Source organism: Podarcis vaucheri, assembly GCF_965113315.1.
Source record: "Podarcis vaucheri genome assembly, chromosome: 4".
In the NCBI taxonomy this organism is placed as follows: Eukaryota; Metazoa; Chordata; class Lepidosauria; order Squamata; family Lacertidae; genus Podarcis; species Podarcis vaucheri.
The window spans coordinates 2462461-2489534 of NC_138762.1; the positions used below are offsets into that span (position 1 = coordinate 2462461).

Below are 27074 nucleotides of genomic sequence, written 5' to 3' on the forward strand. Positions count from 1 at the left end.
GCCTGGACTGCGCTGCTCCTCCGCTTCCTGGCCAAGGGACCGAGCGAGATGCTCAGAGCCCAGCCAAGAGCCAAGGTCCCCCCCCCCAAAAAAAGGGTCCCTTACCATAGGCATAGCCAGGGGGGCAGCTGCCCCCCCTTAATCCATAAAGAAATAATAAGAATCTGAGGTTCTGCCAAGCGAGAGAGGGCTGAGCTGGAGGGACTCGGCTTGGCAAGGGTTAAAGGGAAGTGAGCTGCCTTCCTAGAGAGGACAGGAAGCAAGGGGGGCAGGTCCTCCAGAGCCAAGGCCCCTCCCTCCCCAGTCCTTTCCTGCTTCGCTCTCCCCTCCTGGGATCTGGTGAGTCTCCTCTCTCTCTGGGATCTGGTGGGGGTCCCAGGGCTGCAGCAGGGGAGGGGGCCTGGGGGGGGCCTGATCTGCTCATGCAGGGGGGGACCCCAAGTCAGGGAGGAGAGGGTCCTGCCAGGGAGGGGCCAGGTCTGCCACGCTCTCCTTCCTGCAGATCAGAGGGTCCCAAACTCATTTGGCCCTCCGCCCCCCCTTCAGAAAAACAATGACTCCCCCGAAATCTCATTTCCCTGGGACTTTGACTCTGTGTGACGTCGCTCAGCATCACTGCAAAACATCTGCAAGTGGTTTTCCAAAGCTGCACAAGGAGGTGGACTAGCCCCCCCCCAAAAAAAAACACCCATGGGGAGAAAGGAAGGAAAGTATGGCTGCTGCATTGGGGACCAGTTTCCCAGTGTCTCCCAGGGCAGCTCCCCACGGAGGCCACTGCAGCAATCCCCTCGAACCCAGAGCAGGGCATCCCAGGACCACATCCTCTCTCTCCCAAAGGGATGGTTGCTGGAAAAGCAGCCGGAAATGGGCGCTGCTACTCACTGAGCCTCCAGGGACCTTGGGATCAATGGCTTTGTGTGTTAAGCTATCTAAGAGAATAATCATAATAAATTAGCCACCTAAATTTCAAGGGAAATGTCTTTGGCCCCGTCCACTTGGCTCTCTGGGGTTTTTCGGAGCAAAGAAAAAGGGACCCCACCCCAGGAGTCTGCCTGGAGAGCAGCAGAGAGTCCAAGTGCAAATAAGGAGACAGAAGCAGGGGAGTGGGGGTGGGGGGAGCAACTCCCGAGGACCCCCAGGTGAGGACACCCACTACGGCCAAGCATCCATTATTCACAAGATACAAATGACTTCCTCGTCAGTCAGTTCTGACTTCATGCATTGACTGGAAGGCAGCAGAAACCAGACTGATCCACCTCACATTAATCCGTTCAGTGGCCTCCACATTTTGCATTGCTAGAAGGCTAGAAACTTATTTCGTCTCCTCTTCCTCCTCTTTCTTCTAAAAAAGATAGCTCATGGTCTGGGATGTGGTGCAGTCCAGCCCTGGTTCCCAGAAATCCATGCTTGCTCAGGGAACCATTCCCCCCCCCCCCGTCCTACAGATTCTGTAACAGAACAATGTATTTGCTTTGTAGGTTTTGGTACAGCTTCACATTAATACGGACAGAACCTGGCAGAAGACCAAAGTGTTCCTTTCGATCTCTCAGAGGCTTCCTGAGAGCACAGATGAATGTGCGAGACTCAGCTCACCCTGAAGCAAGAAGAGGCCATGCCAACCAAATTGGAAGCAGTGGGGGATTCTGGGAAAACTCTGTGCAGAAGATCCTGGGTGAGGAGGACGCCCTCCGCTCAGATGGGCAGAGCCAGCAGTTCAGGAGGTTCTGCTGCCAGGAGGCCAAAGGACCCCGAGAAGTTTGCAGCCGACTCTACCACCTTTGTCGTCAGTGGCTGAAACCAGAAAGGCACACGAAAGCTGAGATGCTGGACCTGGTGATCTTGGAGCAGTTCCTGACTGTCCTTCCCCCGGAGATGGAGAGCTGGGTGAGGGAGTGTGGAGCGGAGACCAGTTCCCAGGCGGTGGCCCTGGCCGAAGGTTTCCTCCTGAGTCAGGCAGAGGAGAGGAAGCAGGTGAGAGAGACCTTTCTCTGGATACTCCCAAGGGGCTCCAAGCAGGACGGAGAACATCCCATAATGCTCTACTGATGGCCCATCCTTTTTCTGAGAAGACATCCATGGAACGAGATCTCACACCCTTCAAGTCCTTGTCATTCTCTTTCTAGTATTTCTCCACATTCTCTGTTTTGAATCCTTGTTTCTTTTTCAGGGAAAGGATCTCTTTGCAGAAATGGATCTGGAGTCCTGTGAGGCAGAGAGGCCTCCGTTGGACACCAGAGAGAGGCAGCTGGGTAAGGAGGAAGGTGGTGTTTCACTGTTTGGTCTCATTCTGTTGGTTTTCCAACTTGACTGAGGGTTCTTTTCATCTTGTATTGGGGGGAGACAGTTGGGAACAGGGGTCCAGAGGAGGGGAGATGTATTTTTGCACAATTAACATATGAAAAATGAGACGCAGGTGGCGCTGTGCGTTAAACCACAGAGCCTAGGACTTGCTGATCAGAAGGTCGGCGGTTCAAATCCCTGCTACGGGTTGAGCTCCTGTCGCTCGGTCCCTGCTCCTGCCAACCTAGCAGTTCGAAAGCACGTCAGAGTGCAAGTAGATAAATAGATATCGCTCCAGCGGGAAGGTGAAGGGCGTTTCCATGTGATGCTCTGGTTCGCCAGAAGCGGCTTAGTCCTGCTGGCCACATGACCCAGAAGCTGTACGCCTGCTCCCTCGGCCAATAAAGCGAGATGAGCGCCGCAACCCCAGAGTCGGCCACAACTGGACCTAATGGTCAGGGGTCCCTTTACCTTTACCTAACATATGAAATGGGCACAAAGTTCCTAATGCACTCAGCAGGTAAGGCTTCTCAAAGGCCCATCTATAGTTAGAGATGCCCTGTTTCACCTGTGAGGGAAGCAGGCACTCCTGGCATCCTGATTACCTTTTTTCTCTTGCAGGAGACAGAATGATGCCAGCAGGACCTCCTTATCCATCTATTCATGGGGGCAGAAGGGAAGCAGCAGCTGTGGAACCAGATCAGGTCAGAGGAAGCTGCCTTGTGGGGACAGAGGCTGAGGGATGGAGCAATGTCATGGACTAGTTGGGCACAGAGGAATGGTGGGAGGAAGCAGCCGGGGAAGCAGGAAGGGAAGACGGCTCAGAGCCGAAGGAGTGGAGGTGGAGGAAGGATGGGTGGTCAGAGGGAGAAGAGGGAGAAGCCTGGGAAGAGGAGGTGTCAGAAGCTGAAGGGGTAACAGGGCTTAGTGAGCTGGGAGACTCTGTGGCAGAATGCAGTGCAGAATCAGAGGCAGATGAGGAAGGAAGCGCGTGGGAGAGGAAGGTCGAGAGGCAGAGGTGAGTCAGGAGAAGGAGGAGCCACCGATGGCTCCCTCTCCTTCTGCCAGAAGCCACCCTCCCTGCTTGTCTCTCAGAGCCAGGAAACATCTGACAATGGAGGAGCAAAGGCAGGCTGCACACTGGCGCACTGTTCAATCACTTGCCAGAAACCCCAGAGAGGAGGGGACTTGGAATGCTGTGAGGAGTCGGGGGCCTTGCCTCTCGGCAACTGATTTCATGGAGGAAGACCATGACATGGAATTCTACTCAATATTGATCCAGAGCAGAACTCCAGTATATAGTTAGCAGAGTAAAATTTAAACATGTTACAGGATTTCCAAAAAATAGACCAGAGGCAATTGTATTTCATTCATCAAAGCTTTAGTGCTACTGAAGACTAATGAGCATAATGGTCACAAATCCAATACATTCAGGATTGGCACTGTCCATAAGAAATCCAGTTGCAGCAGACTTAACATAAATTCTTACCATAATTTATAAGAAGTCTAAACCTTAACACTAAGCGTACTGTGTACAGAACATCAGAAAGAACCGAGACAGAAAGAGAAAGTGAACCCCAGGCTCCTTCTGGCCTCTTATTATAGTCAGCTTGACCTTACAGAAGAGATAACAGAACCAATTTAAACCAACTGTACTCACTTTCTCCGAAGGAATAACCCAAACACCAGGAACTTTCTGCTTGTTTCTTCCAGAGCCCTCTTGAATTAATTAGAAGAGGAAAGAGCTCTACATATCAGATCAAGACTTTCTGTACTAAGAAATGCACTTCCTGATCCGTTATTTTATAAACAAGCATTAATTTATTTTCTTGAGAAATTTTTTGTAGTCCATTTATTTCCAGGAATTTATCAATGTCCATTTCATTCTGCTTTTCTTGTGTGTATAATTGTTTGAAATACCTCTGGAAGCACCTTCTAATTTCAGCTGGATTCTGTATATTCTTTCCATCTTAAGGCGGCCCTATTCAGGGAAGCTTTTATTCTATGATATTTTAGTGTTTTTTGGTTTCTGTGGAAGCCGCCCAGAGTGGCTGGGGAAGCCCAGCCAGATGGGCGGGGTACAAATAATAAATTATTATTATTATTATTATTACTTCCACTTCCAGATTTGTAATAGTATTTAAGAAAGAGCTCTACATATCAGATCAATACTTTCTGTTCTAAGAAATGCAAACCGACAACCTCCCCATTTATTTTGTGAAGGAAGTACTGATATGCAAAACACTTATAGAAAAACATTTACACAAAACAGCTATCTTATAAACCTTATCTTATCTTATCATCATCTCATCTTTTCTTATTTTATTTTAACTTATCTTATCATCGTATCTATAATATATAAACTCCACTCAAATATATAAACCCAGGCCTGAAAGCCACACTTTATAGCAGGCAGGTCCAATGTCCATTTTGGGGACCTAAAGCCCAACAATTTCAATCCGAAAAAAAGGTCAGCAACTTTGGTCAGCCCTCACACATGTTTACTACATCAAATCTGGCCTTCTTTGAAAAAAGTTTGGGCACCCCTGCTTTATAACAAACCTAAACGGCCTCGGTCCAGTATACCTGAAGGAGCGTCTCCACCCCCATCATTTCACCCAGACACTGGGGTCCAGCACCAAAGATCTTCTTGGGGTTCCCTTGCTGTGAGACGTCTAGTTGCAGGGAACCAGGCAGAGGGCCTTCTTGGTAGTGGCAGCCACGCAGTGGAACACCCTCTCACCAGTTGTCAATGAAATAAACAACTACCAGACTTCTAGAAGACATCTGAAGGCAGCCCTGTTTAGGGACGCTTTTAATGTTTGCTGCACTATTGTATTTTAATATTTTGTTGGAAGCCACCCAGAGTGGCTGGGGAGGCCCAGCCAGATGGGCGGCGTATAAACAATAAATTATTATTATTATTATTATTATTATTATTATTATTATTATTATTACTACTACTACTACTACTACCTCTCTAACAAAATACTCAACAGAGCACCTCTTTGCAAGAGCACTTAAAGAAACTTTGCACTATATAATCTCACTTTTCATATACCTCCACACTAAAGAAACTTCCACCTAGACTAGTCCATTAATTGACAATACAAACTGGCAGACCCTCATGGAATGAGCTGCTGTTCTCATGAGACCTGAAACTCAGCCAAGTCTGTGAATATCGTGTTCTTGCTAAGAAAGAGTCAGCTCCAGCTGTGAAGTGTGGGATTTCCTGCCCATATAACTCTGTGACACGAGGCTTCTGAATATTGCCAGTACGATACATCTGTAGTTGCAGTTTTCATGGAATCCTAGAGTTGAAAGGGACCCCAAGGGTCATCAAGTCCCACCCCCTGCATTGCAGGAGTCTCAGCTAGATCACCCAAGACAGATGGCCATCCAAACTAGGCTTCTTGTATTTCTATATTCACCACTGAGTGCTAAAATAGGCTTCTAAGCAGCGGACAGACGATGACAAATAGTGGCCAGGATTCACCTAACCAGCGCCATCCGCTGCAAAATGGGGCCTGCCCCCCATTCCTCCCCCTCTCCATGCCCCCATGAACCCCTTGAATTCAGCTCTAGGGCATTGGGAGGGAACCTTCCCAGAACAACTCACAAGGAGAGGAGAAAGTGGATCCTTCCATCGGTGAAACTGGAATGCTTGCGTAGGCAGAATAACGTAAACATAAGCTGGAGTACCACCTATTTGCAAAAAGACGAATACCCATAATTAATGAAATAATTCAATTAAAATGTCAAAATAGGCATCCAGAATTAAAATGTGCAGCAAAGGAATCCTATTGAAACAACACCACAATTTACAGGAAGGAAACCACAGAGCATTGTAGAGCAGATCATATTTCTGCTGTCTCAGGGGAGGACATTTCCCTTTTTCTTTCAGGGTCCAGTGTGCTTTGAAGATGTCGCTGTTCGTTTCATGGACGAGGAGTGGGCGTTGCTGGATCCTGACCAGAGAGCGATGCATAAGGACGTCATGGAGGAGAATCGTGGGATCGTGGCCTCTCTTGGTAAGGCTCCCTATGGGATCGCCCTATCTGCCTGGAAATTCAAAAAATACCTCTATGTGACAAACTTCATATATTTCCACAGAGCTCAACAGCGCCCCCTACAACACCTGGGAACCTTACACCCCCCTACTAGAATCAGTAAATTACAGGTTTTTTCTGTGAACAATCTTCCTCCAGTTCTGCCTCCTTCAACCACAGTTGGGCTGATCTGAACTGCCCAGGCATCTTACATGTCAGCTTCAGAGTTGTTAGGAAAGATAAGTAGCTTCTGTCAGGTTTTCTGTTTTTGATTTTGCTGCTGTCAGTCTTGGGTTGACCAAAGAGATGACTGACACTGGAGATGGAGGGGATGCCATGACTGGGCCAAACAACATCTGCCCCAGAGAAGAGCCAGGCTGATTGAATCTCAGGTAGTAGTAGAAGTAATAATAATAATAATAATAATAATAATAATAATATTTTTTATTTATATCCTGCCTATCTTCCAGCACACACACATATATATATATATGAAACATTAATAATAACAATCTGATCCAATATAAAAAGTACATTAACTTTAAAATGAACAACTTACACTAGTGGCCAAAATTGTAGAAACCTTTTGGGGAAAATGTATTTCTGAGGTTTGATGGCTTATAACACCACTTTTTGGGGGAATAATACCATAACGTTATACATCAATGGAAAGATAATAAAATGAAGAATGTAATGCAATAACATTTATAAAGGATTATTTATTAGAACAGCAGTCATAAAGAAGAAAAGTGAAATACATAGAAAAAAGGAGATATACAAAAATTCTCACTATGTCAAATAATACTTATAGCTTTACTTAACGGACTTACAATGCCTTCCCATGGAGTGAACCAAGTTTTTTAGTTCTGCAGATGTAATAAAGTGAAACCAAGATTAAATTATTGCCTCTGTTAATTGGACTTTATTGCTGGGTTGCTTCTGACTAACAAGTTTCTTTAGGCGGCTCTATAGACTTTCACTTGGGTTAAGGTCTGGGCTATTCCCAGGCCATTCAAGCAGTGGAATATCTTTATCTTGAAAGCACCTTTTGCACACAGCAGCAACATGACATGGAGCTGAATCCTGTTGAAGTATAAAATAAATAAATAATTATTTATAGAAATATATATAAACGCTTAACTATCTGGGAAAAGATCATATGTGGAACACTTCAGTTTGGGCTCAAGTATTTCATTTATGTTTTTAAAGCATTTACATTCCCATTTTTGATGCAAATTCTGCCCACTCCTTTTGCTGTCATACAACCCCAGATCATCACACTATCTGGGTGTTTCAAAGTCAATGTAATGCATGTAGGATGTAAATCTTCTCCGAATCTTCTCCTTGCATATTTCATGCCATCACTACCAAGCGAGGAGATTTTGGTCTCATTGCTCCTAATAACACTGTCCCATTGTTCCACTGTCCAGTTAACATGGCTTTTAGCCCAGTTTAATCTTTTCAATCTTGGCTTGAGATATAACAGTGGCTTTTCCCTTAGAAATCTAACATTTAGACCAGTCCTTGCACTCAGCTTCACATTACATTGCGTCATGTCATCTTGTATACACCCAGATGATTTTCTTCTGTCATGCAGGGACAGTCTCTCCATTCATCATCACTTGCTGTTGTGCACCTTTTCCTGCCTTTACTAGTCTGACTAGTCTGGGACTTTCTTTTTTTTATAAGATATTTATTAAGGTTTTCCAAGTATTACAAAATAAAAATAAAAAAGTAAGAAAAGTAAGAAAATACAAAATAAAAATGGTTAAAAACAACTCATTCTTTCCATTACTTTTTTTCATTAGCTTATTTCCCGGACCTCCTCACACGCCTCCCTTTTTTGTATTTTGTTGGTTCAGCAAATCCTTACCCTCTTTGTTTATCCTAGTCTTTAATCTTAAGCTATTGTAACGTTAAATTTTTACCTATTAGTAATCCATTTTTCATATTCCCTTATAGTATTACAGCTGAAAACCACTTAATTTCTATCCAACATCATTCTAACACACTGTTTCCCAACCTTTTTTGGGCAAAGGCACACTTGTTTCATGAAAAAAATCTCGAGGCACACCACAGCCCCGTGACGTCAGCGCGCAGCGTCACGCCGGGAGGGACGCACGAAAGTGTAAGTTTCAATTCCCCCCCTTGCCTTCCTTCTGTGCCAACCGCCAAAAAGCCAAGAATCGCGGGACCGCCGGCGGAGGAGGGGAGGGGGGGAGGGGGAGCGGAGGCAGCGGCGAGCCCTGTTCCTCCCCATCCGCCCCATTCCGTGCAAGGAGCGCGAACAGGTGTGAGAAGGGGGTCAAACCTGCGGGCTGGCGCCGGGGAACCTCCAAGCTTTGGGGGTGGGGGGGGGAGGAGGCAGCAAAGCGAGGCAGGAAGGAGAGCGCGGCTTGGCTGGGTGAGCTTTGGCAGGGGCAGGGAATGAGAGCAGCGAGGCGGGCGCTGCGGACGGAGGCGCTGCCCGCCGAGCTCGCAGGCAGCCAGGCAGGCAGACGGCGAGAGCCCCGCGCTGGGCGGCCTCTCCTGGGAAGTTTCAAAGCTGTAGTTAACTTTTTTAGATTATTATAAAAAAAATTGAATGCTGGAGCATGATTTCTGTTCTCATCCTGAAGCAAAGTTCTTAACCCAAGGTAATATTTCTGGGTTGGTGGAGTCTGTAACCTGAAGCCTCAGTTACCCGAGGTACCACTGTCCCATGTAATGTAGTTTTGTGTTTTTGTGTTGTGAGCCTTGGATGTTAAACAGCCACCACCACCACAGGCCCTTAAAAACAAGGTACTTTCATATTCATCTTTACTTGGAGGCAAGCCTCCCTCTTCCCAAGGGGGCCACTTCCCAATTCAGAGTGCTTGGCATCCTAAGGAGGGGAGCAGCGCTGGATTTGGGACGCTGCTGGCGGCAGAGGGGCGCAAATAACAACACTGAACAGATCCGTTGGAAAAAGCAGCTGTACCAAAATGAATTATTGCGAAAATGAGGGATATTTGAGGGAGGGGCCGTCAAATGTTGTCCTCGCCCAGGACGCCACTTGAAGGAAGCAGCGGGGGCGGACGCGGGTTGGAATCCTCTCAGCCCGGCCTCCCTCACAGGGTTGTTGTGGGGGGTAAATGGCGGGGAGCCCCGCCCGCCCCCCCACCGGAGCTCCTGGGAGGGAGAAAAAGGAATGCGAAAGCACTAATAATAAAAGCCAATTTATATATGTGGAGAGAGGGAGGGAACCCTGAGGCCATGTCCGGCCCACAAAGGCGGGAGGCGGGAAGGGGCCCGATCCTCCGCCGCCTCTTCCCCTCAGCTGCGCAGGAGGCGCCTGTCCCGCAAGAGGCCGGCAAAGGTCACCTCTGACGCCCTTGCACCTCCCTCCCTCCCTCCATTGCGCGCGCAGCGGGGGGGCACCGCTCGCCATCCTCCGTGGCTGCGCGTGGCGGCTGCAGGTTGGCGAGCCCCTCTGGCGCGTGTGGACGGCGGCGCCCCTGGCGCAACTCAGGCGCTGGAGGGAGCGGAGGGAGCGGTACATGGCGGAGGCTGAGGAGCGAGGCGCCGCGGGCGGGCGAGGGGGAGGAGGACGGAGTGGGCGGAGTCGCAGCCAATGGGGTGGAAGAAACCCACGTTTCCTTTTTGAAAGAGAAACTTTTAAACGAGCGCGTGGTTGAAGAAGGCGCTTGCCCAGCTCCCCTCTGCGCCTCGGAGGGCGGGTTTGAGCACGCGCAATGCGCCGCCCTCCTGCCCTGCGCCGCCGCCGTCTCACGCTCCTCCCTTTTGCGCGTGCTGCCCCGCCGCCGCCCCATTGGCCAGGTCCTGTCAGCTGATCCTGTGTTATTTCCTGTGTGTGTGTGTGTGAGGGGAGAATGGAGAGAGAAACCTCGGCACCACCACCGCGGAGCCGCCCCCGGCTCGACGCGGATCCTCGCCGCCGCCGCCCCGCCTCTCGCCGCCCGACTTGCCCACCTCCCTCCCACGGCACACCGGGCACCGTCTCGCGGCACACTAGTGTGCCGCGGAACACCGGTTGGGAAACACTGTTCTAACATTCATTAATTTTACAATATTTCTGTAGATAGTCTTTAAATTTCTTCCAATCTTCTTCCACCGACTTTTCTCCCTGGTCTCGGATTCTGCCAGTCATTTCCGCAAGTTCCATGTAGTCCATCACCTTCATCTGCCATTCTTCCAGGGTGGGTAGATCTTGTGTCTTCCAATACTTTGCAATGAGTATTCTTGCTGCTGTTGTAGCATACATAAAAAAATTTCTGTCCTTCTTTGGCACCAATTGGCCGACTATGCCTAGGAGAAAGGCCTCTGGTTTCTTCAAGAAGGTATATTTAAATACCTTTTTCAATTCATTATATATCGTCTCCCAGAAAGCCTTCATCCTTGGGCACGTCCACCAAAGGTGAAAGAATGTACCTTCAGTTTCTTTACATTTCCAACATTTATTATCGGGCAGATGATAGATTTTTGCAAGCTTGACTGGGGTCATGTATACCATTTTCATAATATTCTCTCTTAAGGCATTACATGCCGTAAACTTCATACCTGTGGTCCATAACTGTTCCCAGTCAGCCATCATTATGTTATGTCCAACATCTTGTGCCCATTTAATCATAGCAGATTTCACTGTTTCGTCCTGAGTATTCCATTTCAACAGCAAGTTATACATTCTTGACAAATTCTTAGTTTTGGGTTCTAACAGTTCTGTTTCTAGTTTTGATTTTTCCACCTGGAAGCTGAGTTTCTTGTCCAAATTATATGCCTCCATTATCTGATAATAATGAACCCAATCTCTCACTTTGTTTTTTAATTTCTCGAAACTCTGCAATTTCAATTTGTCTCCTTCTTGTTCCAGAATTTCCCAATATTTCGGCCACTTGGCCTCCATATTGAGCTTTTTCTGTGCTTTTGCTTCCATCAATGACAACCACCTTGGGGTTTTATTTTCCGATAAATCCTTATATCTTATCCAGACATTAAACAATGCTTTCCTGACAATATGATTCTTGAATGCTTTATGTGCTTTGACCTTATCATACCACAGATATGCATGCCATCCAAATACGTTGTTAAAACCTTCTAAATCCAAAATGTCTGTATTTTCAAGAAGCAGCCATTCTTTCAACCAGCAAAAGGTTGCTGATTCATAACAAAGTTTAAAGTCTGGCAGGGCAAATCCACCCCTTTCTTTTGCATCAGTTAATATCTTAAATTTTATTCTAGGCTTCTTGCCCTGCCAGACAAATCTAGAAATATCTCTCTGCCACTTCTTGAAGCAATCCATTTTGTCCACAATTTGCAATGTTTGAAACAAAAACAACATTCTAGGCAATACATTCATTTTTATCGCAGCAATACGACCCAACAGTGAAAGCTTCAAGTTTGACCAAATTTCTAAATCTTTTTTCACTTCGGCCCAGCATTTTTCATAGTTGTCTTTAAATAAATTCCCATTTTTTGCTGTCATATTAATCCCCAGGTATTTCACTTTCTTAACCACTGTCAAACCTGTCTCATTCTGAAACCTCTCTCGATCGGTGTTAAATTTTTCTCTAAAACCTTGGTTTTTAATTTATTCAGTTTAAATCCTGCAACCTGACCAAATTCCAGATATGGGACTTTCGAGTATTTAGTCATGCCATTTGGTTTGCAATCAGGTATGGCCACCTTCCAGGCCTTCATCAATCACGTGTAGGCAGACTTCTTAGACAAATGGGTCTTATTGTACCTCAATGACCACTTAATTTTCTTGGAGAGCCTTAAAGCATATGTGCAACACGTGAAGGAGGTGTTGTGATGGCTGAGGGCACACAGGCTCCACGTCAAGTTGGAGAAATGCCAGTTCCACAGGAGAGAAGTGGAGTTTTGGGGGTATCGAATGTCTCCCGATGGGATGTAAATGGACCCTGCGAAGGTGAAGACGGTGTTAGAGTGGCAGAAGCCCAAGACAAAGAAGGACTTGCAGAGGCACTTGGGCTTCGCTAACTATTACCGGAAGTTTGTGCCCAACTACGCGCAACTCACCACGCCCCTCATGGACTGATTGAGAGGTAAGAAGCCATTTGCCTGGACGGAGGAGGCACAGCGTGCATTCAAGAAGCTCAATGAGATGTTTGCAGCAGAGGAGTATCTGTACCATGCAGATCATTATCAACTGATGGTGCTGGAGTCGGATGCTTCTGAAAGGGCGGTAGGAGCAGTGCTGCTTCAGGAAGATAGCCATGGCAACCTGAGGGCGTGCACATTCCATTCTCGGAAGCTGAACACCTCAGAACAGAACTACACCATCTGGGAGAGATAACTGCTAGCTATAAAGGAAGCCTTAGGGACATGGAGGCACTTCCTAGAAGGAGCACAACACCAAGTGGAGGTGCGCACAGACCACAAGAACTTAGAATACTGGCAGACCGTGACACAACTAAACCAGAGACAAATCCGATGGGCGCAGTTTTTTGCTCATTTCAACTTCCACATACAATATGTGCCAGGGCATCAGAATCAGAGGGCAGACGCCTTGTCTGGGAAACCTGAGTACATGGAGAGAGAACAGAAACAAGAGTTGAAACACATTCTGAAGCCAGAACAGTTGCAAGTGGTGGCGGCGCCTGTTGTCGGAGTAGATGAGTTTAAGCAACAACCAGAAGGAGATGAATTTGCACAGCGATACGGAGAAACTGACAGCGATATGGAGCGGTCAGAACAATACTGAAGGATTCATTGAAAGGGAAGGTCTCTTGTTCAAGGGAGAGGCGCTCTACATACCAGAAGGTAACTTGCGGGCGCAAGTCATGCGGCAGTGTCACAACAACCCAACAGTGGGCCACTTTGGATAGTACAAGACCGTAGATCAGCTAAGGAGACGGTTTTGGTGGCCCAGAATGAGAGAAGAGGCTAAGGAGTATGTTAAGGCATGTGACACTTGCCAGTGAGCAAAAACGCCACGGGCAGTGCTGGCTGGACTGCTGCAGCCACTTCCGACTCCATAAGCACCATGGGAGGTGATTATGATGGACTTTATCACAGACTTGCCAGCCTCCAGGAAACAGACAGTGGTCTGGGTTGTGGTGGACTTGTTCATGAAAATGGCACACTTTGTGCCATGTCCAAAGCTGCCCTCAGCACAGGAAACTGCGCAGATGTTTGTTGACCACGTGTTCAAGCTGCACGGGTTGCCATTCCAAGTGATTTCGGACAGAGGGACACAATTTACCTCACAATTTTGGAGGAAGCTGATGCAGCTTTTGGAAGTAGAAGTGTATATAACAATGTGGTGCTTGCGTCGACCCAACAAACACTGTTTTTAGCCAACTATGGAAAACATCCCAGAGCATTTCCAGATCCATGGAGCACCTTGTGTGTTTTTTTTAAAAAAAAATATTTATTGAAAGTTTTTAAAGTACAAGTAAAAACAAAAAACAAACATACAAAATAACAGACAATTAAAAACACACATTAATTTTCAATAACATAACTTCCATACACTTATTTCCTCCGACCTCCTCATACTTCCCTTCTTTGTATTCCAGTTCACTTTGTTAATTCAGCAAATCCTTACCATTAAACTTCTACCCATTTATAATCCTATTTTCATGTCTCCTAAAGTATTACAGCTGGAAACCACTTAGTTTCTATCCAACATCCTTCTAACATTCATTAATTTTACAGTATTTCTTTAAATAGTCTTTAAATTTCTTCCAGTCTTCTTTCACCGACTCTTCTCCCTGGTCTCGCATGGAGCACCTTGTCAGTGCCAGCTGCAGAGCAGTTTGTGGGGGAGGACTAACGTTTAAAATAACATTATATTTGTTTTTAGAGTAAATTGATAATAAGTAATTTAAACTTAAAATGCAACTATCTGAAAGTACAAAACAATGCATGAAACAAGGTTATAATTTGCTGATATTTTTATTGTTAAGAATGCACGGTGAGGGAGATGTGGGGAAGTCCGGTAGAAGACTGAAAAAAAGTTCTGAAATGATGAATTTTTTTTCTTTTCTTTTTATTCTTGTTTCTTTGTATATCTGACTTTGTGTCTTGATCTGGAAAAAAAATGCAATAAAAAATATTATAAAAAATATATATGATTAGGATTTAAAGATAATAATTATAATCCCAAAATGAAATATAGGATAATAAGTGGGAAAACCATTAGTTGAGGAAGAGGAAAATTTCAGGCTGTTGTAGCCAAATGCTTTCTATATTATATATAAGTTGAATGTTATGTTTAAAATAACTGCAAAAACCAATGAAAATTATTATTTGGCTAAAACTTTTCATAGAATACAGCGAAGTGAACAAATTTTGTTGCATTACATTCTTGATTAAATTATCTTTCCATTGATATACATATTTATGAAATAACTCCAAAATAAGTGGTTTTTTGAGCCAACAAACCTCTGAAATACACTTTTTTCCAAAAGGCTTCCACAATTTGGGCCAGTACTGTATATCAAACAAACCAACATTCAATAATCCATAAAAATCTAATAATAAATATATTGGTAAATGACAAACAACAAAGATAATGATCGAACGAACGAAAATGTTTATTCAGCTTTACACCCATCATAAAGCACAACAAAACAAAACAAATCATATAAAACAGTGGACTCGTACAAGCCACCAGTAATATAACACAATTCACAGCTCACAAGGACAGATATTAGCAATTCAAAAGAAAAAAATTAAGATTAAGATTTAGGCACTACGCTAAAATAAATATCTGGTGTTATTATAGAAAATTCTTATAACTATCAATAATTGGCTAACATTCCATTCCGTCTCTTGTACGAGAGGACGGCTGTTAGGAATTTAGCAACCTGTAGGGTAATATAAGGATCCACATCTTGAAGAACCCAGGCAAGCTGTAGGTCTACTGGTTTGTCAGCCATAGGCTGGATTATGGAGTTTAGTATGCTAGCACGAGCTGAACTGTATATGGGGCAGATAAACATGACATGCTGTAGAGATTCAGATGTTTTCATATCACAAGCACACATTGAAGGGTCTTGGCCCTTAGTGGATATATGTCTCGGGACATTTGTTGGAAAAACATTGAACCTAGCTCTAATGAAGGCATATCGGTGAGACGCGGCCATAAGCGATGTTAAGTAGGATGGAGCACGGTAGATAGGGATTATGCCAAAATTTAACGGCGAGCAGACTCCACCACCAGCTAAGAAATTTTGGTATAGCTCCGCATCATCCAGCCTTTGATTTATACACCTTTTTGCCACATTTAGATCCAGTTTGAGCAATTCAGTGGGCGAGATCTCATAGGACAGCAATTTGGCATGGATTTTTCCTGACCACAAATTTGTAAAGTCATCCCGCCACATGCATTGAATGAGATAGTGGTTCGGGAGTTTATGCCATAGGGATATCCAATAAATCAAAACTCTCCTCTATAGAACTCCACTGAGGGGATCTTCATTTCTAAACGAATAGCCGCATTACTTACGCATGTTGGTAATTTTAGAAGTCGGCGTAAGAATTGGCTTTGAAGCGACTCTAAAGGTGAGAGGTTTGCAAAGGCAGCCCATAAAGGTGCAGCATAGGCCATTGTGGCCATCACTTTGATGCTATACACTTTCAAGGCCGCAGGGATAAATAAGGCCCCCTCAGAGTAGAAAAAACAGAGGAGGGAGTGTGTTAGGGCTTTTGTCTTGTTTTGAAGGTATTCAACGTGCGCTTTCCACCCTAAATTATATTGAAAGTAAATTCCTAAATATTTAAATTTATGTACTTGTTCGATTTTCGTGCCTTCCAATTTCCATGAATAAAGTTTTCGACTCCTTGAAAATATCAGTACTTTGGACTTGGTGTGGTTGATAGACAGATGATTAGAATGGCAATATGTCGCAAAAATCTTTAGTGCCCTCCTTAAACCCACTCTGGAGTAAGAGAGTAGTACCGCATCATCTGCGTAGAGAAGTAAAGGACAACGATAATCTACTATACGAGGGGTGTGGATAAATTTTTGTGAGTCGGCTAATGGGTTCCTCATATCACTAATAAATAGGTTAAAAAGAAGTGGCGCTAAAATGCAACCCTGACGAACACCCTTATTTACTGGCACTGGGTTAGTTAGGTCTCCAGCAGGGGATAATCGCACCCTGGCCATGAACCCGGCATGAAGTTGGGAGAAAAGCCACAGGAGCCTTCTATCTATTCCCCAGCAGGCAAGTTTATCCCATAGTAATTTCCTCAGAATACTATCAAACGCAGCTTTCAAATCTATGAAAGCTGCGCAAAGTTGGCCCCGTCGAGGTGTCGAGTATTTCCGGGCTAAGTGATAAAGAATAATTGCCTGCTGTTGTGGATCGGTTTAATCTAAATCCAGCTTGCTCATGCCCAATCAGGTCAGCCTCAACTGACCACTTCATCAACCTTGCCAGCAAAAAACGGGCATATATTTTCCCAATGGACGATAGCAGACTGATATTCCGGTAATTCCCTGGGTCACCGGGAGGGCCTTTTTTGTAGATAGGAATTATAATGGCCTCCTTCCACGTTCCTGGTATTAAGCCCGTGGCATTTATTGCGTCGAACGTTTTAGCTAAAATCCCTGCCCACCATGCAGAATGTAGCTTTATAGCCTCAACGGGGACCAAATCTGGTCCAGGGGCCTTACCAGTTTTCAGCTCAGCTATCAATTCTAGGATTTCAGCAGGGTCGGTATTAGGCCAGACGGGAAGGGGATTAGAAGGTCTCCAGTGAGTGGCCGGAGCTTCTGCCACTGAGAAATATTTTCTCAGGAACTGCTCCCATGTAGGGGCCGGGATCACCGTTAAGGGATATTTCGTGTTTCTTCCCTTTATCAAGGACCAAAATTTCCGGGAGTTATGAGATTTTGAGGCAGAAATTATAGTCTGCCGGCGTTTTAAATGCCATTCCCGTTTGGCCGATTTCTGGGCCTGTTTGTATGCTTTTTTAGCCAAGGAATAAGATGGAGGTAAGGCCAGCGCACCGGAAAGTTTATAGTCATTATATATTGTATGTAGATGGAGTCTGGCTAGTTTACAAGCAGAGTTAAACCAAGGGGCGCCAAATTTAAAATAATCGTTTTTAACTCCATAGGTTGGAGAAGTAAAAAAGCGAGTTAAAACTTCTATCAGGCAAGAAAAAAAATTCATACAGGTAATAGGATCACGCGGGACTATTCCTACGTCCGGCTGCTCGCCAGGAAACTTTTCTCGGATAAAATCCGTATATCTATGGGCGAGGGCAGGGGACCATCTAATCCCCTTTGTTTTAGTGGACGGCTCCACAATCACCGGGATTGGGTGGGAGCACTCGAGCATCTGCCAGTCAACACATAACTTGGTTGTCAGGGGAAGATGGTCACTAAATCGGGCATTATCAATTTTAAAAGAGGTGACATTCAAAAATAGATCCCGGGAAACCAATACATAGTCAAGAACACTGTTTGATTTTAACCCCAGGTGGGTGAACTCTCCTGGTATGTCTGGAGGACACCTGCCATTTAATATAATTAAATTAAGGCGTAAAGTCATCTGATAAAGCATCACTCCCGCCTTATTGACTTTTGCATCCTTTGATATTCTAGTGGGGATATATACTAGATCGTAGGTTTGAGCGCCGGGGTCGAACCACCATTTAGACTGTATAAGAGCCTCCCGATTTGAGGCTATCCGAGCGTTAAAATCGCCCCCAGTAATGGAGGGGACGTTAGGATATTTAAGATAACAAGAAAGTAAAAATATCCTCTATGGAATCCCGGCGGGAAATATGAATTCCCGGCGGGAAATAGACATTTGTAACCAATAAAGAGAAGTTTCCACCAGAGATCAGTCCGGTAATAGCATAAGGCGGTAATACATGCACTAGTGAAAGTTTGGCCCGAAGTTTACGGGAGATACCAATTGTAAGGCCACCTTTGGGGTGGCCACCATTCGTTGACGGACTAGCAGGCAGACATATAAACTCAAAGCCATTTAACTCAATTTCCTCCTCCACCCAAGTTTCTTGTAATAGTATGATAAGAAAGGAATTAATATAGTTTGCAGGAGCAAAAAGGGTTTTCTTGTGTGTGTGTGTTTCTTTGTGGCTGATTAGCTGTTTTCCCTGTGTAAAGGTCAGAGGGGGTAGGGTTTCTGTTGAGGCAGGGGATTAGCTGTGGGAGGAGCTTATCAGAGTTTGCAGGGCAGCAGTTGAAGAAGGAGCAAAAAGGGTTTTCTTGTGTGTGTGTGTTTCTTTGTGGCTGATTAGCTGTTTTCCCTGTGCAAAGGTCAGAGGGGGCAGGGTTTCTGTTGAGGCAGGGGATTAGCTGTGGGAGGAGCTTATCAGAGTTTGCAGGGCGCGCGCAGTTATACCCATCTTTTAGATTTAGGGGAGCTAGTCTCAAACGTTTGTTGGGGGAGACCTAGGTTTTTTTTGTGGGGGAAGTTATTTGTCCTGTCTTCAAGCTTTTTATGATGGAGGACCTCTGTAGCCAACCCCAACGACACGATCTCAAGATGGAAGGGGAGGGAACAGCTGCAGTCGCCTGTGATTCCTGCGCAATGTTTGCCATCTTGCCAAAGGTTGCAGGCAGCTTTACCTGCAGCAATTGCATGTTGATTGCCCTTTTAAAAGACAAAGTCCAGCAACCGGAGGAACGTGTAGCTACGCTCCAAAGAATTAGAGAGCTGGAGCTCTTCTTGGAAGCAACAGAGCACACCGTCCCCACCAAGGAGGAGACAGGGGACTCCCCTGAGAAGGAGGCTAGTTCACCAACACAGGAGCCAGATATATGGAGAAACGTGACTCAAAGAAGTAGGAGGCCCAGGGTTCACTCTGATTGTTTAGAAATACACAATCGCTTTGAGGTCCTCTCCCCTAGCATGGAAGACGAAGAGCAGACTCCATTTGAGGATCTCTCCCTCATTACAGTCATCATCATCATCATCATTTTTAATTTGTATACCGTCTTTCTACCTTACAATACTCAAGGCGGTTTACAAGCTGAAGAAACAAAAAATGTACCTCTTATAACAATCTAATGCAATACAATAATGTGATAATAAAACTTTAAAATAAGCAACCTTCATCAAAAAGTAACATTCAACAATTATTAGTATAGTAGTATAAAATAATAATATCAATATATAAAAGTTTAAACAGTCCACTCAATATATAAAAGTTTAAAGAGTCCACTCAATAGTTACAATAAATAATTTCTAAACTGTAATCAGTAAAACAATGGGATCAAGTATATGAAGACGAGCAGCAAAATCAGTCCTCAGGGAATGTGCAGGCTACCTTGGAACGGACAGCTCACGGAAGAACCCCGACCAAACCTAAGAGGAGGCGTGTAGTGGTGATAGGGGATTCCCTACTGAGGGGAACAGAAGCAGTGATCTGTGGGCCTGACAAGATGTCTCGGGAAGTGTGCTGTCTCCCCGGGGCTAAGATCCAAGATGTAACTGAACGACTGCAAGGAATCATAAAACCCACTGACAAATACCCCTTCCTCTTGGTTCATGTGGGAACCAATGACACTGCAAGCAATAGCCTCCAGAAGATCAAAAGAGACTACGAGGCTCTCGGCAGGAAATTGAAGCAACTAAATGCACAAATTGTCATCTCATCTGTCCTCCCAGTTGAACGACGTGGCCCAGGGAGAGAGGGAAAAATAGTGGAAGTGAACAGCTGGCTTCGCAAATGGTGTAAACAGGAACGGTTTGGATTCTTAGATCACGGACTGCAGTTTCTTGAAGACGGACTTCTGGCAAGCGATGGGCTGCACCTCACAACGGTTGGGAGAAATGTTTTTGCCAAAAATCTCAGAAACCTCATCAGGAGGACTTTAAACTGACTAATGTGGGGGAGGGAGACAATGCTCCTGAAGGTAGGAGTCTATCAATTAATGAAGATGATCATCCAAATGTCATAGACCAAATGGAGCAAACAGCACGCAGACCTAGTGGTGGGAGGAAAAAATCCTTAAATAAGAGACACGGGGGAATGATTAATGGACTTCAGTGTCTGTACACTAATGCGCAAAGCATGGGAAATAAACGAGATGAGCTTGAGCTCTTGGTACAGCAAACTAAATATGACATAATAGGCATCACTGAAACCTGGTGGGATAAGTCCCACGATTGGAATGTAATAATGGGGGGATACAATCTATTTCAGAGAAACAGACCAGACAAGAAAGGAGGAGGAGTGGCGTTATATGTCAGGGATGTGTATACCTGTGAAGAGATCCAAGATTTAGAACCTCAAAGCCAAAGTGAGAGCATTTGGGTCAAAATTAAGGGAGAGAAGAATAACAGAGACCTCATTTACAGATAGGTAGCCGTGTTGGTCTGCCATAGTCAAAATAAAAAAAATCCTTCCTGTAGCACCTTAAAGACCAACTAAGTTAGTTCTTGGTATGAGCTTTCGTGTGCATGCACACTTCTTCAGATACGAGAGTTCCAAAAGGAAAACAAAACATTTACCACGCTCAACTGGAACTACTGAAAAAACAGAAAAACAAGAAACTCTCTAACCTTTCCAACCTACAGGCTACTAATCAAAACAAGATCAACAATATTGTCAATTTCTCACAGCAAGCCCTCAGCCCAGCCGAGGAATCAGTCCTTTCACGTGGACTGTCATTCTGCCCTGCCAAATCCCCACACATGATCCAGTTCTACGGAGACTTGGAAGCATTTTTCCGCCGTTTACGCCTGAAGGAGTATTTCCAACACACACAACAACAAGACAAATCAGAACAAACAACAACTTCACAACACAACACCTCTCAACCCACTGGAGAACAACAACCACCCTCCCAACAGAACACTGACCACCAACTACCACCGAAAAAGTGTTACACAAAAAGGGACTCCACATGGACCCCTCCTGATGGACGCAATACCACACTGGACTTGTACATTGACTGCTTGCGCCAGAGACCTCATTGTGGGAGTTTACTATAGATCCCCAAGCCAAACGGAGGACATAGATGATGCCTTCCTGGAACAGATGGCCAAGCATGCAAAAGGAAAGGAGATAGTAGTAATGGGGGACTTCAATTACCCGGATATTTGTTGGATGTCAAACTCAGCCAAGAGCATAAGGTCAAACAGATTCCTCACTGGCCTTGCAGACAACTTCATTGTCCAGAAAGTGGGAGAAGCAACAAGAGGAACAGCCATTTTAGATCTGGTCCTAACCAATGTTGATGACCTGGTTAGTGGGGTAGAAGTGGATGGATCATTAGGCGCGAGTGATCATGCTCTTCTGAAGTTTACAATACAGCGGAAAGGAGCAGCCAAGCATACTAGGACTCAATTTCTTGACTTTAAGAAAGCCGACTTCATAAAACTTAGGGAAGTGCTGGGTGAGATCCCATGGACAGCAATACTAAAAGGAAAGGGAGTTCATGATGGCTGGGAGTTTGTTAAGAGGGAGATAGTAAAAGCACAACGACAGGCAATACCAATGAGACGGAAACATGGAAGGTGCCTAAAGAAGCCAGGGTGGCTATCTAAAGAACTTTTAACTGAATTAAGATTAAAAAAGGATGTGTACAAAAAATGGAAAAGGGGGGAAACCACCAAAGAGGAATTCAAACAAATAGCCAGCACGTGTAGACACAAAGTCAGAAAAGCTAAAGCACAGAATGAACTCAGGCTTGCTAGAGAGGTTAAAAGCAACAAAAAAGGCTTTTATGGGTATGTTCGTAGCAAAAGGAAGAACAAAGAAACTGTGGGGTCACTCAGAGGAGAAGATGGTGAAATGCAAACAGGGGACACAGAAAGGGCTGAACTCCTCAATGCCTTCTTTGCCTCAGTCTTCTCCGATAAAGAAAACAATGCCCGACCTGAAGAATTTGGAGCAAATGATTCAGCAAAGGAAACACAGCCCAGAATAACTAAGGAGATAGTACAAGAATATTTGGCTAGTTTAGATGTATTCAAGTCTCCAGGGCCAGATGAACTGCATCCAAGAGTATTAAAAGAACTGGCAGATGTGATCTCAGAACCACTGGCAGTCATCTTTGAGAATTCCTGGAGAACAGGCGAAGTCCCGGCAGACTGGAGGAGGGCAAATGTTGTCCCTATTTTCAAAAAGGGGAAAAGAGAGGACCCAAATAATTACCGCCCAGTCAGTCTGACATCAATAGCAGGGAAGATTCTGGAGCAGATCATTAAGCAAACAGTCTGTGAGCACCTAGAAAGGAATGCTGTGATCACCAATAGTCAGCATGGATTTCTGAAAAATAAGTCATGTCAGACTAACCTGATCTCATTTTTTGACAGAATTACAAGCCTGGTAGATGAAGGGAACGCAGTGGATGTAGCCTACCTTGATTTCAGCAAGGCATTTGACAAGGTGCCCCATGATATTCTTGTAAAGAAGCTGGTAAAATGCGGTCTTGACTCTGCTACCACTCAGTGGATTTGTAACTGGCTGACTGACCGAACCCAAAGGGTGCTCATCAATGGTTCCTCTTCATCCTGGAGAAGAGTGACTAGTGGGGTGCCACAGGGTTCTGTCTTGGGCCCGGTCTTATTCAACATCTTTATCAACGACTTGGATGATGGACTCAAGGGCATCCTGATCAAATTTGCAGATGACACCAAACTGGGAGGGGTGGCTAACACCCCAGAGGACAGGATCATACTTCAAAACGACCTTGACAGATTAGAGAACTGGGCCAAAACAAACAAGATGAATTTTAACAGGGAGAAATGTAAAGTATTGCACTTGGGCAAAAAAAATGAGAGGCACAAATACAAGATGGGTGACACCTGGCTTGAGAGCAGTACATGTGAAAAGGATCTAGGAGTCTTGGTTGACCACAAACTTGACATGAGCCAACAGTGTGACGCGGCAGCTAAAAAAGCCAATGCAATTCTGGGCTGCATCAATAGGAGTATAGCATCTAGATCAAGGGAAGTAATAGTGCCACTGTATTCTGCTCTGGTCAGACCACACCTGGAGTACTGTGTCCAGTTCTGGGCACCACAATTCAAGAAGGACACTGACAAACTGGAACGTGTCCAGAGGAGGGCAACCAAAATGGTCAAAGGCCTGGAAACGATGCCTTATGAGGAACGGCTAAGGGAGCTGGGCATGTTTAGCCTGGAGAAGAGGAGGTTAAGGGGTGATATGATAGCCATGTTCAAATATATAAAAGGATGTCACATAGAGGAGGGAGAAAGGTTGTTTTCTGCTGCTCCAGAGAAGCGGACACGGAGCAATGGATCCAAACTACAAGAAAGAAGATTCCACCTAAACATTAGGAAGAACTTCCTGACAGTAAGAGCTGTTCGACAGTGGAATTTGCTGCCAAGGAGTGTGGTGGAGTCTCCCCCTTTGGAGGTCTTTAAGCAGAGGCTTGACAACCGTATGTCAGGAGTGCTCTGATGGTGTTTCCTGCTTGGCAGGGGGTTGGACTCGATGGCCCTTATGGTCTCTTCCAACTCTATGATTCTATGATTCTATATTTTTGGAATTCTGGATCTAATTTTTTACTTTTCCATCCAACTTAATATTGAAAGCTGGGGTTTCCTCGTTCCTCCAATTGACTGTCATTCGGAAGGTTGGCTCAACTTTAATACGTGAAGAGGGGAGCCAGTAAAGAAATCAGTTATCTTCCTCTGATGAAAAACCTCTCGTAAAAGCTGAGTGGGAGGATTTACAAGGTCATCTGACTGTTGAACTTGGCCACTCGATCTACTAGGAGTAGGCCCCTGAGCAGGGGAGGACCCCTTTTCCAAAAGAGTTTGGTGGGCCACCCAGTTTGGTCCAGCTTTCTCGTCTGAGGTTTGGTCTCTCTGTAGCCTGCTACTGGTCTTTTGGGCTACTTTATTTATGTGGCCTGTTGGATCTTCAATCAGTTCCATCACTGGTCTTGCTGTTGAATCCATAATACTCCGCAATGAGGGATAAGGCTGGGCAAGTGGGCTATTTGGGAAGGTTGGCAAATGCACCTCTTCTCTTGATTGGTCAGTGCTATATAATGGCTCCAGGTCTGGCATCAATGAATGTGTAGAAGGGGATTTTTCCTGTTGTGTGCTGCTTTCTTCAGGTATGTTTATCGAGGGACGGTCATGTAAATCTATTAAGAGCACTGAGGGTTGTTCTGGTTGGAGGGAAGGACTGGTAATTGCTTCTTGGGATTGTATCTTATCCTCCATTACTGACATACGTTTAGCATTAGATATTTCGAGATCCATATGATCTGGTTCTTCTAGGATGTCATGTTCGCTGTACGTGGGTGTTCTGGTGCTGAGCTTCCTAATAAGCTGGGTTTTAAGCGATTCCAGCCTATTAATAATTTCTTTTTGTTCCACCACTGGTAAATCTGCAAAGGAGGCAATAAGTTCAATCTCTTCTGGTGGTGTCAGGCCACTTTCCGAATTGTTATAATTCTTTGCTAGAGGAGTGGGGGCCACATGACTCTTTTCCTGGGGTAGAACACCCACTCCGGTGTCCACTGATGGATCGGGTTTAGCAGATTTTGAGCCCTCTTTGGTTATTGCCTCCAACAGTAGGGGTTTAGGCGTAGGGTCTATAAAGGCTCTCGTTGGAGTTATCCCACAGCGAAACAAAAATGCTTTCCTTCGTAATATGATGGTGGGAATTTTTGTGGATTGGAACGCAAGCAGGACTCTGGGATTTATGGTGATGGACAAGGGGGAGGACTGCACAAAGATCAATTTGTGTTGCCTCCATATTTAAAAGCACCTTTAGGAGTTCCTTGGCACTGCCCAGAGTTCTCCATCTTGGGTCTCCATTTTGTATAGTTAGGCTCACTTTCCTTGGTGTTAAAGTCAAGGATTGATGACCTAATTGAAGATTAAGGTTGTATTTAAATTTGTCAGTACGTTTGTTATTTAAGGACAAACTCCTCGTCCCCTTCCTCTCTTCAAAGGACTTAACACCGGCTGACGCTGGAGAAGCAGTAACTAGCTTTTGTTGGAGGCTATGCAGCTGGGACGAAAGATAATCTAGTCTTTTGATTATACAGTGCAAGGTTTTGATTATTAAATGGGACTGTTCAAATGTCATATGGTTGGCCGTGCCAAGGGCCAATTCCTCCTTCTGAGGAGAGACTACACTCTTACTGTTGGTCACATTGCTTGTTATTTGTGGTATAATTTGCTCTTCGTCTTTAAGTGCTGACACGCAATCAATCAGAGGGTTAAAACGATTCTGAGTTTCTACCGTGTAGGAACAATCCAGTAGATTACTCCCTTCTTTAAAGTGACATGGTTCAACCCTTGTTTGCTTTGATCTCGGAAAGGGAACGGGGACTGTCTCCTCAGAATCTCTAAGACGTTTCCCATATCCCATAGTTCAGATATCGAAAAGAGGGGGGATAGTATTTTAACGTCAACTCAGGTGATAAATATTTTCTTCGAGCCTACCAGCACTTGCAGTGGGGTTATATTTCACTGCCTGTACATATGAAAGTCAGCGTCTTCACCTTCACCCTCACAGGCCGGCTAATGATTTAAAAGTCCACCCGACAGCTCCCGGAGTCCTTTACTGATAAAAGTTGGCAGATATTATCAAAGGGTGAGCCTTTTTATCAGGGTAATTTGATCATTAGCGCTCCTACTCACGCAGCAGAGACTCAGTTGAGACTTGACCCGGCGCCATCTTCCAATAGGTCAAAGATAATGATCATACACCCAACTCCCTTCAGTTCGTCTCCATTTGTTCCTGAGGCTCTAATCCCTTTTTGTCTCCATTGCAGATTGTGATGAATTGGAAATCAACAACAAAGGTGACCATGATAAAATCCCCAGGGAGGAGAAGCCATGTAAAAATTTGGAGTATGGAGAGAGCTGCAGTCAGAGCTCCCATTCCACTTCCCATCAGCAAACTCTCATTGGAAAGAAACACTATCAGTGCATGGAATGTGGAAAGAGCTTTAGTCAGAGCTCCGATCTCACTAAGCATCACAGAATTCATACAGGGGAGAAACCCTATCAGTGTGTGGAATGTGGAAAGAGCTTCAGGAAGAGCTCCTCTCTCACTAAACATCAAAGAATTCATACAGGGGAGAAACCCTATCAGTGTGTGGAATGTGGAAAGAGCTTCAGGAAGAGCTACGATCTCACTAGGCATCAGAGAATTCATACAGGGGAGAAACCCTATCAGTGTGTGGAATGTGGAAAGAGCTTCAGTCGGAGCAGCAAACTCACATTCCATCAGAGAATTCATACAGGGGAGAAACCCTATCAGTGTGTGGAATGTGGAAAGAGCTTCAGTCAGAGTGGCCATCTCACTTCCCATCAAAGAATTCATACAGGGGAGAAACCCTATCAGTGTGTGGAATGTGGAAAGAGCTTCAGGAATAGCTACGATCTCACTAGGCATCAGAGGATTCATACAGGGGAGAAACCTTATCAGTGTATGGAATGTGGAAAGAGCTTCAGTACGAGCTCTGATCTCACCTGCCACCAGAGAATTCATACAGGGGAGAAACCCTATCAGTGTGTGCAATGTGGAAAGAGCTTCAGTCATAGTAGCCATCTCACTTCTCATCAAAGAATTCATACAGGGGAGAAACCATATCAGTGTGTGGAATGTGGAAAAAGCTTCAGTCGGAGCAGCAAACTCACATTCCATCAGAGAATTCATACAGGGGAGAAACCCTATCAGTGTGTGGAATGAGGAAAGAGCTTCAGTCAGAGCAGCAAACTCACATTCCATCAAAGAATTCATACAGGGGAGAAACCCCATCAGTGTGTGGAATGTGGAAAGAGCTTCAGTAGGAGTACCGATCTCACTTCC

At 45.0% G+C, this 27074-nt stretch overlaps 1 protein-coding gene across 1 annotated transcript; it reads left to right on the forward strand.

Annotated features, from left to right (window-relative positions):
- Positions 1-312: 312 nt before the first annotated feature.
- Positions 313-27074, forward strand: LOC309530415 (uncharacterized protein). The gene is made up of 6 exons (XM_082219370.1): positions 313-339; positions 1479-1971; positions 2168-2249; positions 2902-2984; positions 6185-6311; positions 26032-27074. The coding sequence occupies exons 2-6, from the start codon at positions 1570-1572 to the stop codon at positions 26952-26954; spliced, it is 1617 nt and encodes a 538-aa protein (XP_082075496.1). The 5' UTR covers positions 313-339; positions 1479-1569; the 3' UTR covers positions 26955-27074.

What these genes read in the sequence shown, in the direction of transcription:
- LOC309530415 (XM_082219370.1), top strand. Translation starts at nt 1,570, where the DNA reads ATGAATGTGCGAGACTCAGCTCACCCTGAAGCAAGAAGAGGCCATGCC. An exon ending in AGGCAGAGGAGAGGAAGCAG is followed by an intron (nt 1,972 to 2,167) that starts GTGAGAGAGACC and finishes TTTCTTTTTCAG; the next exon opens with GGAAAGGATCTCTTTGCAGA. An exon ending in CAGCTGTGGAACCAGATCAG is followed by an intron (nt 2,985 to 6,184) that starts GTCAGAGGAAGC and finishes TTTTTCTTTCAG; the next exon opens with GGTCCAGTGTGCTTTGAAGA.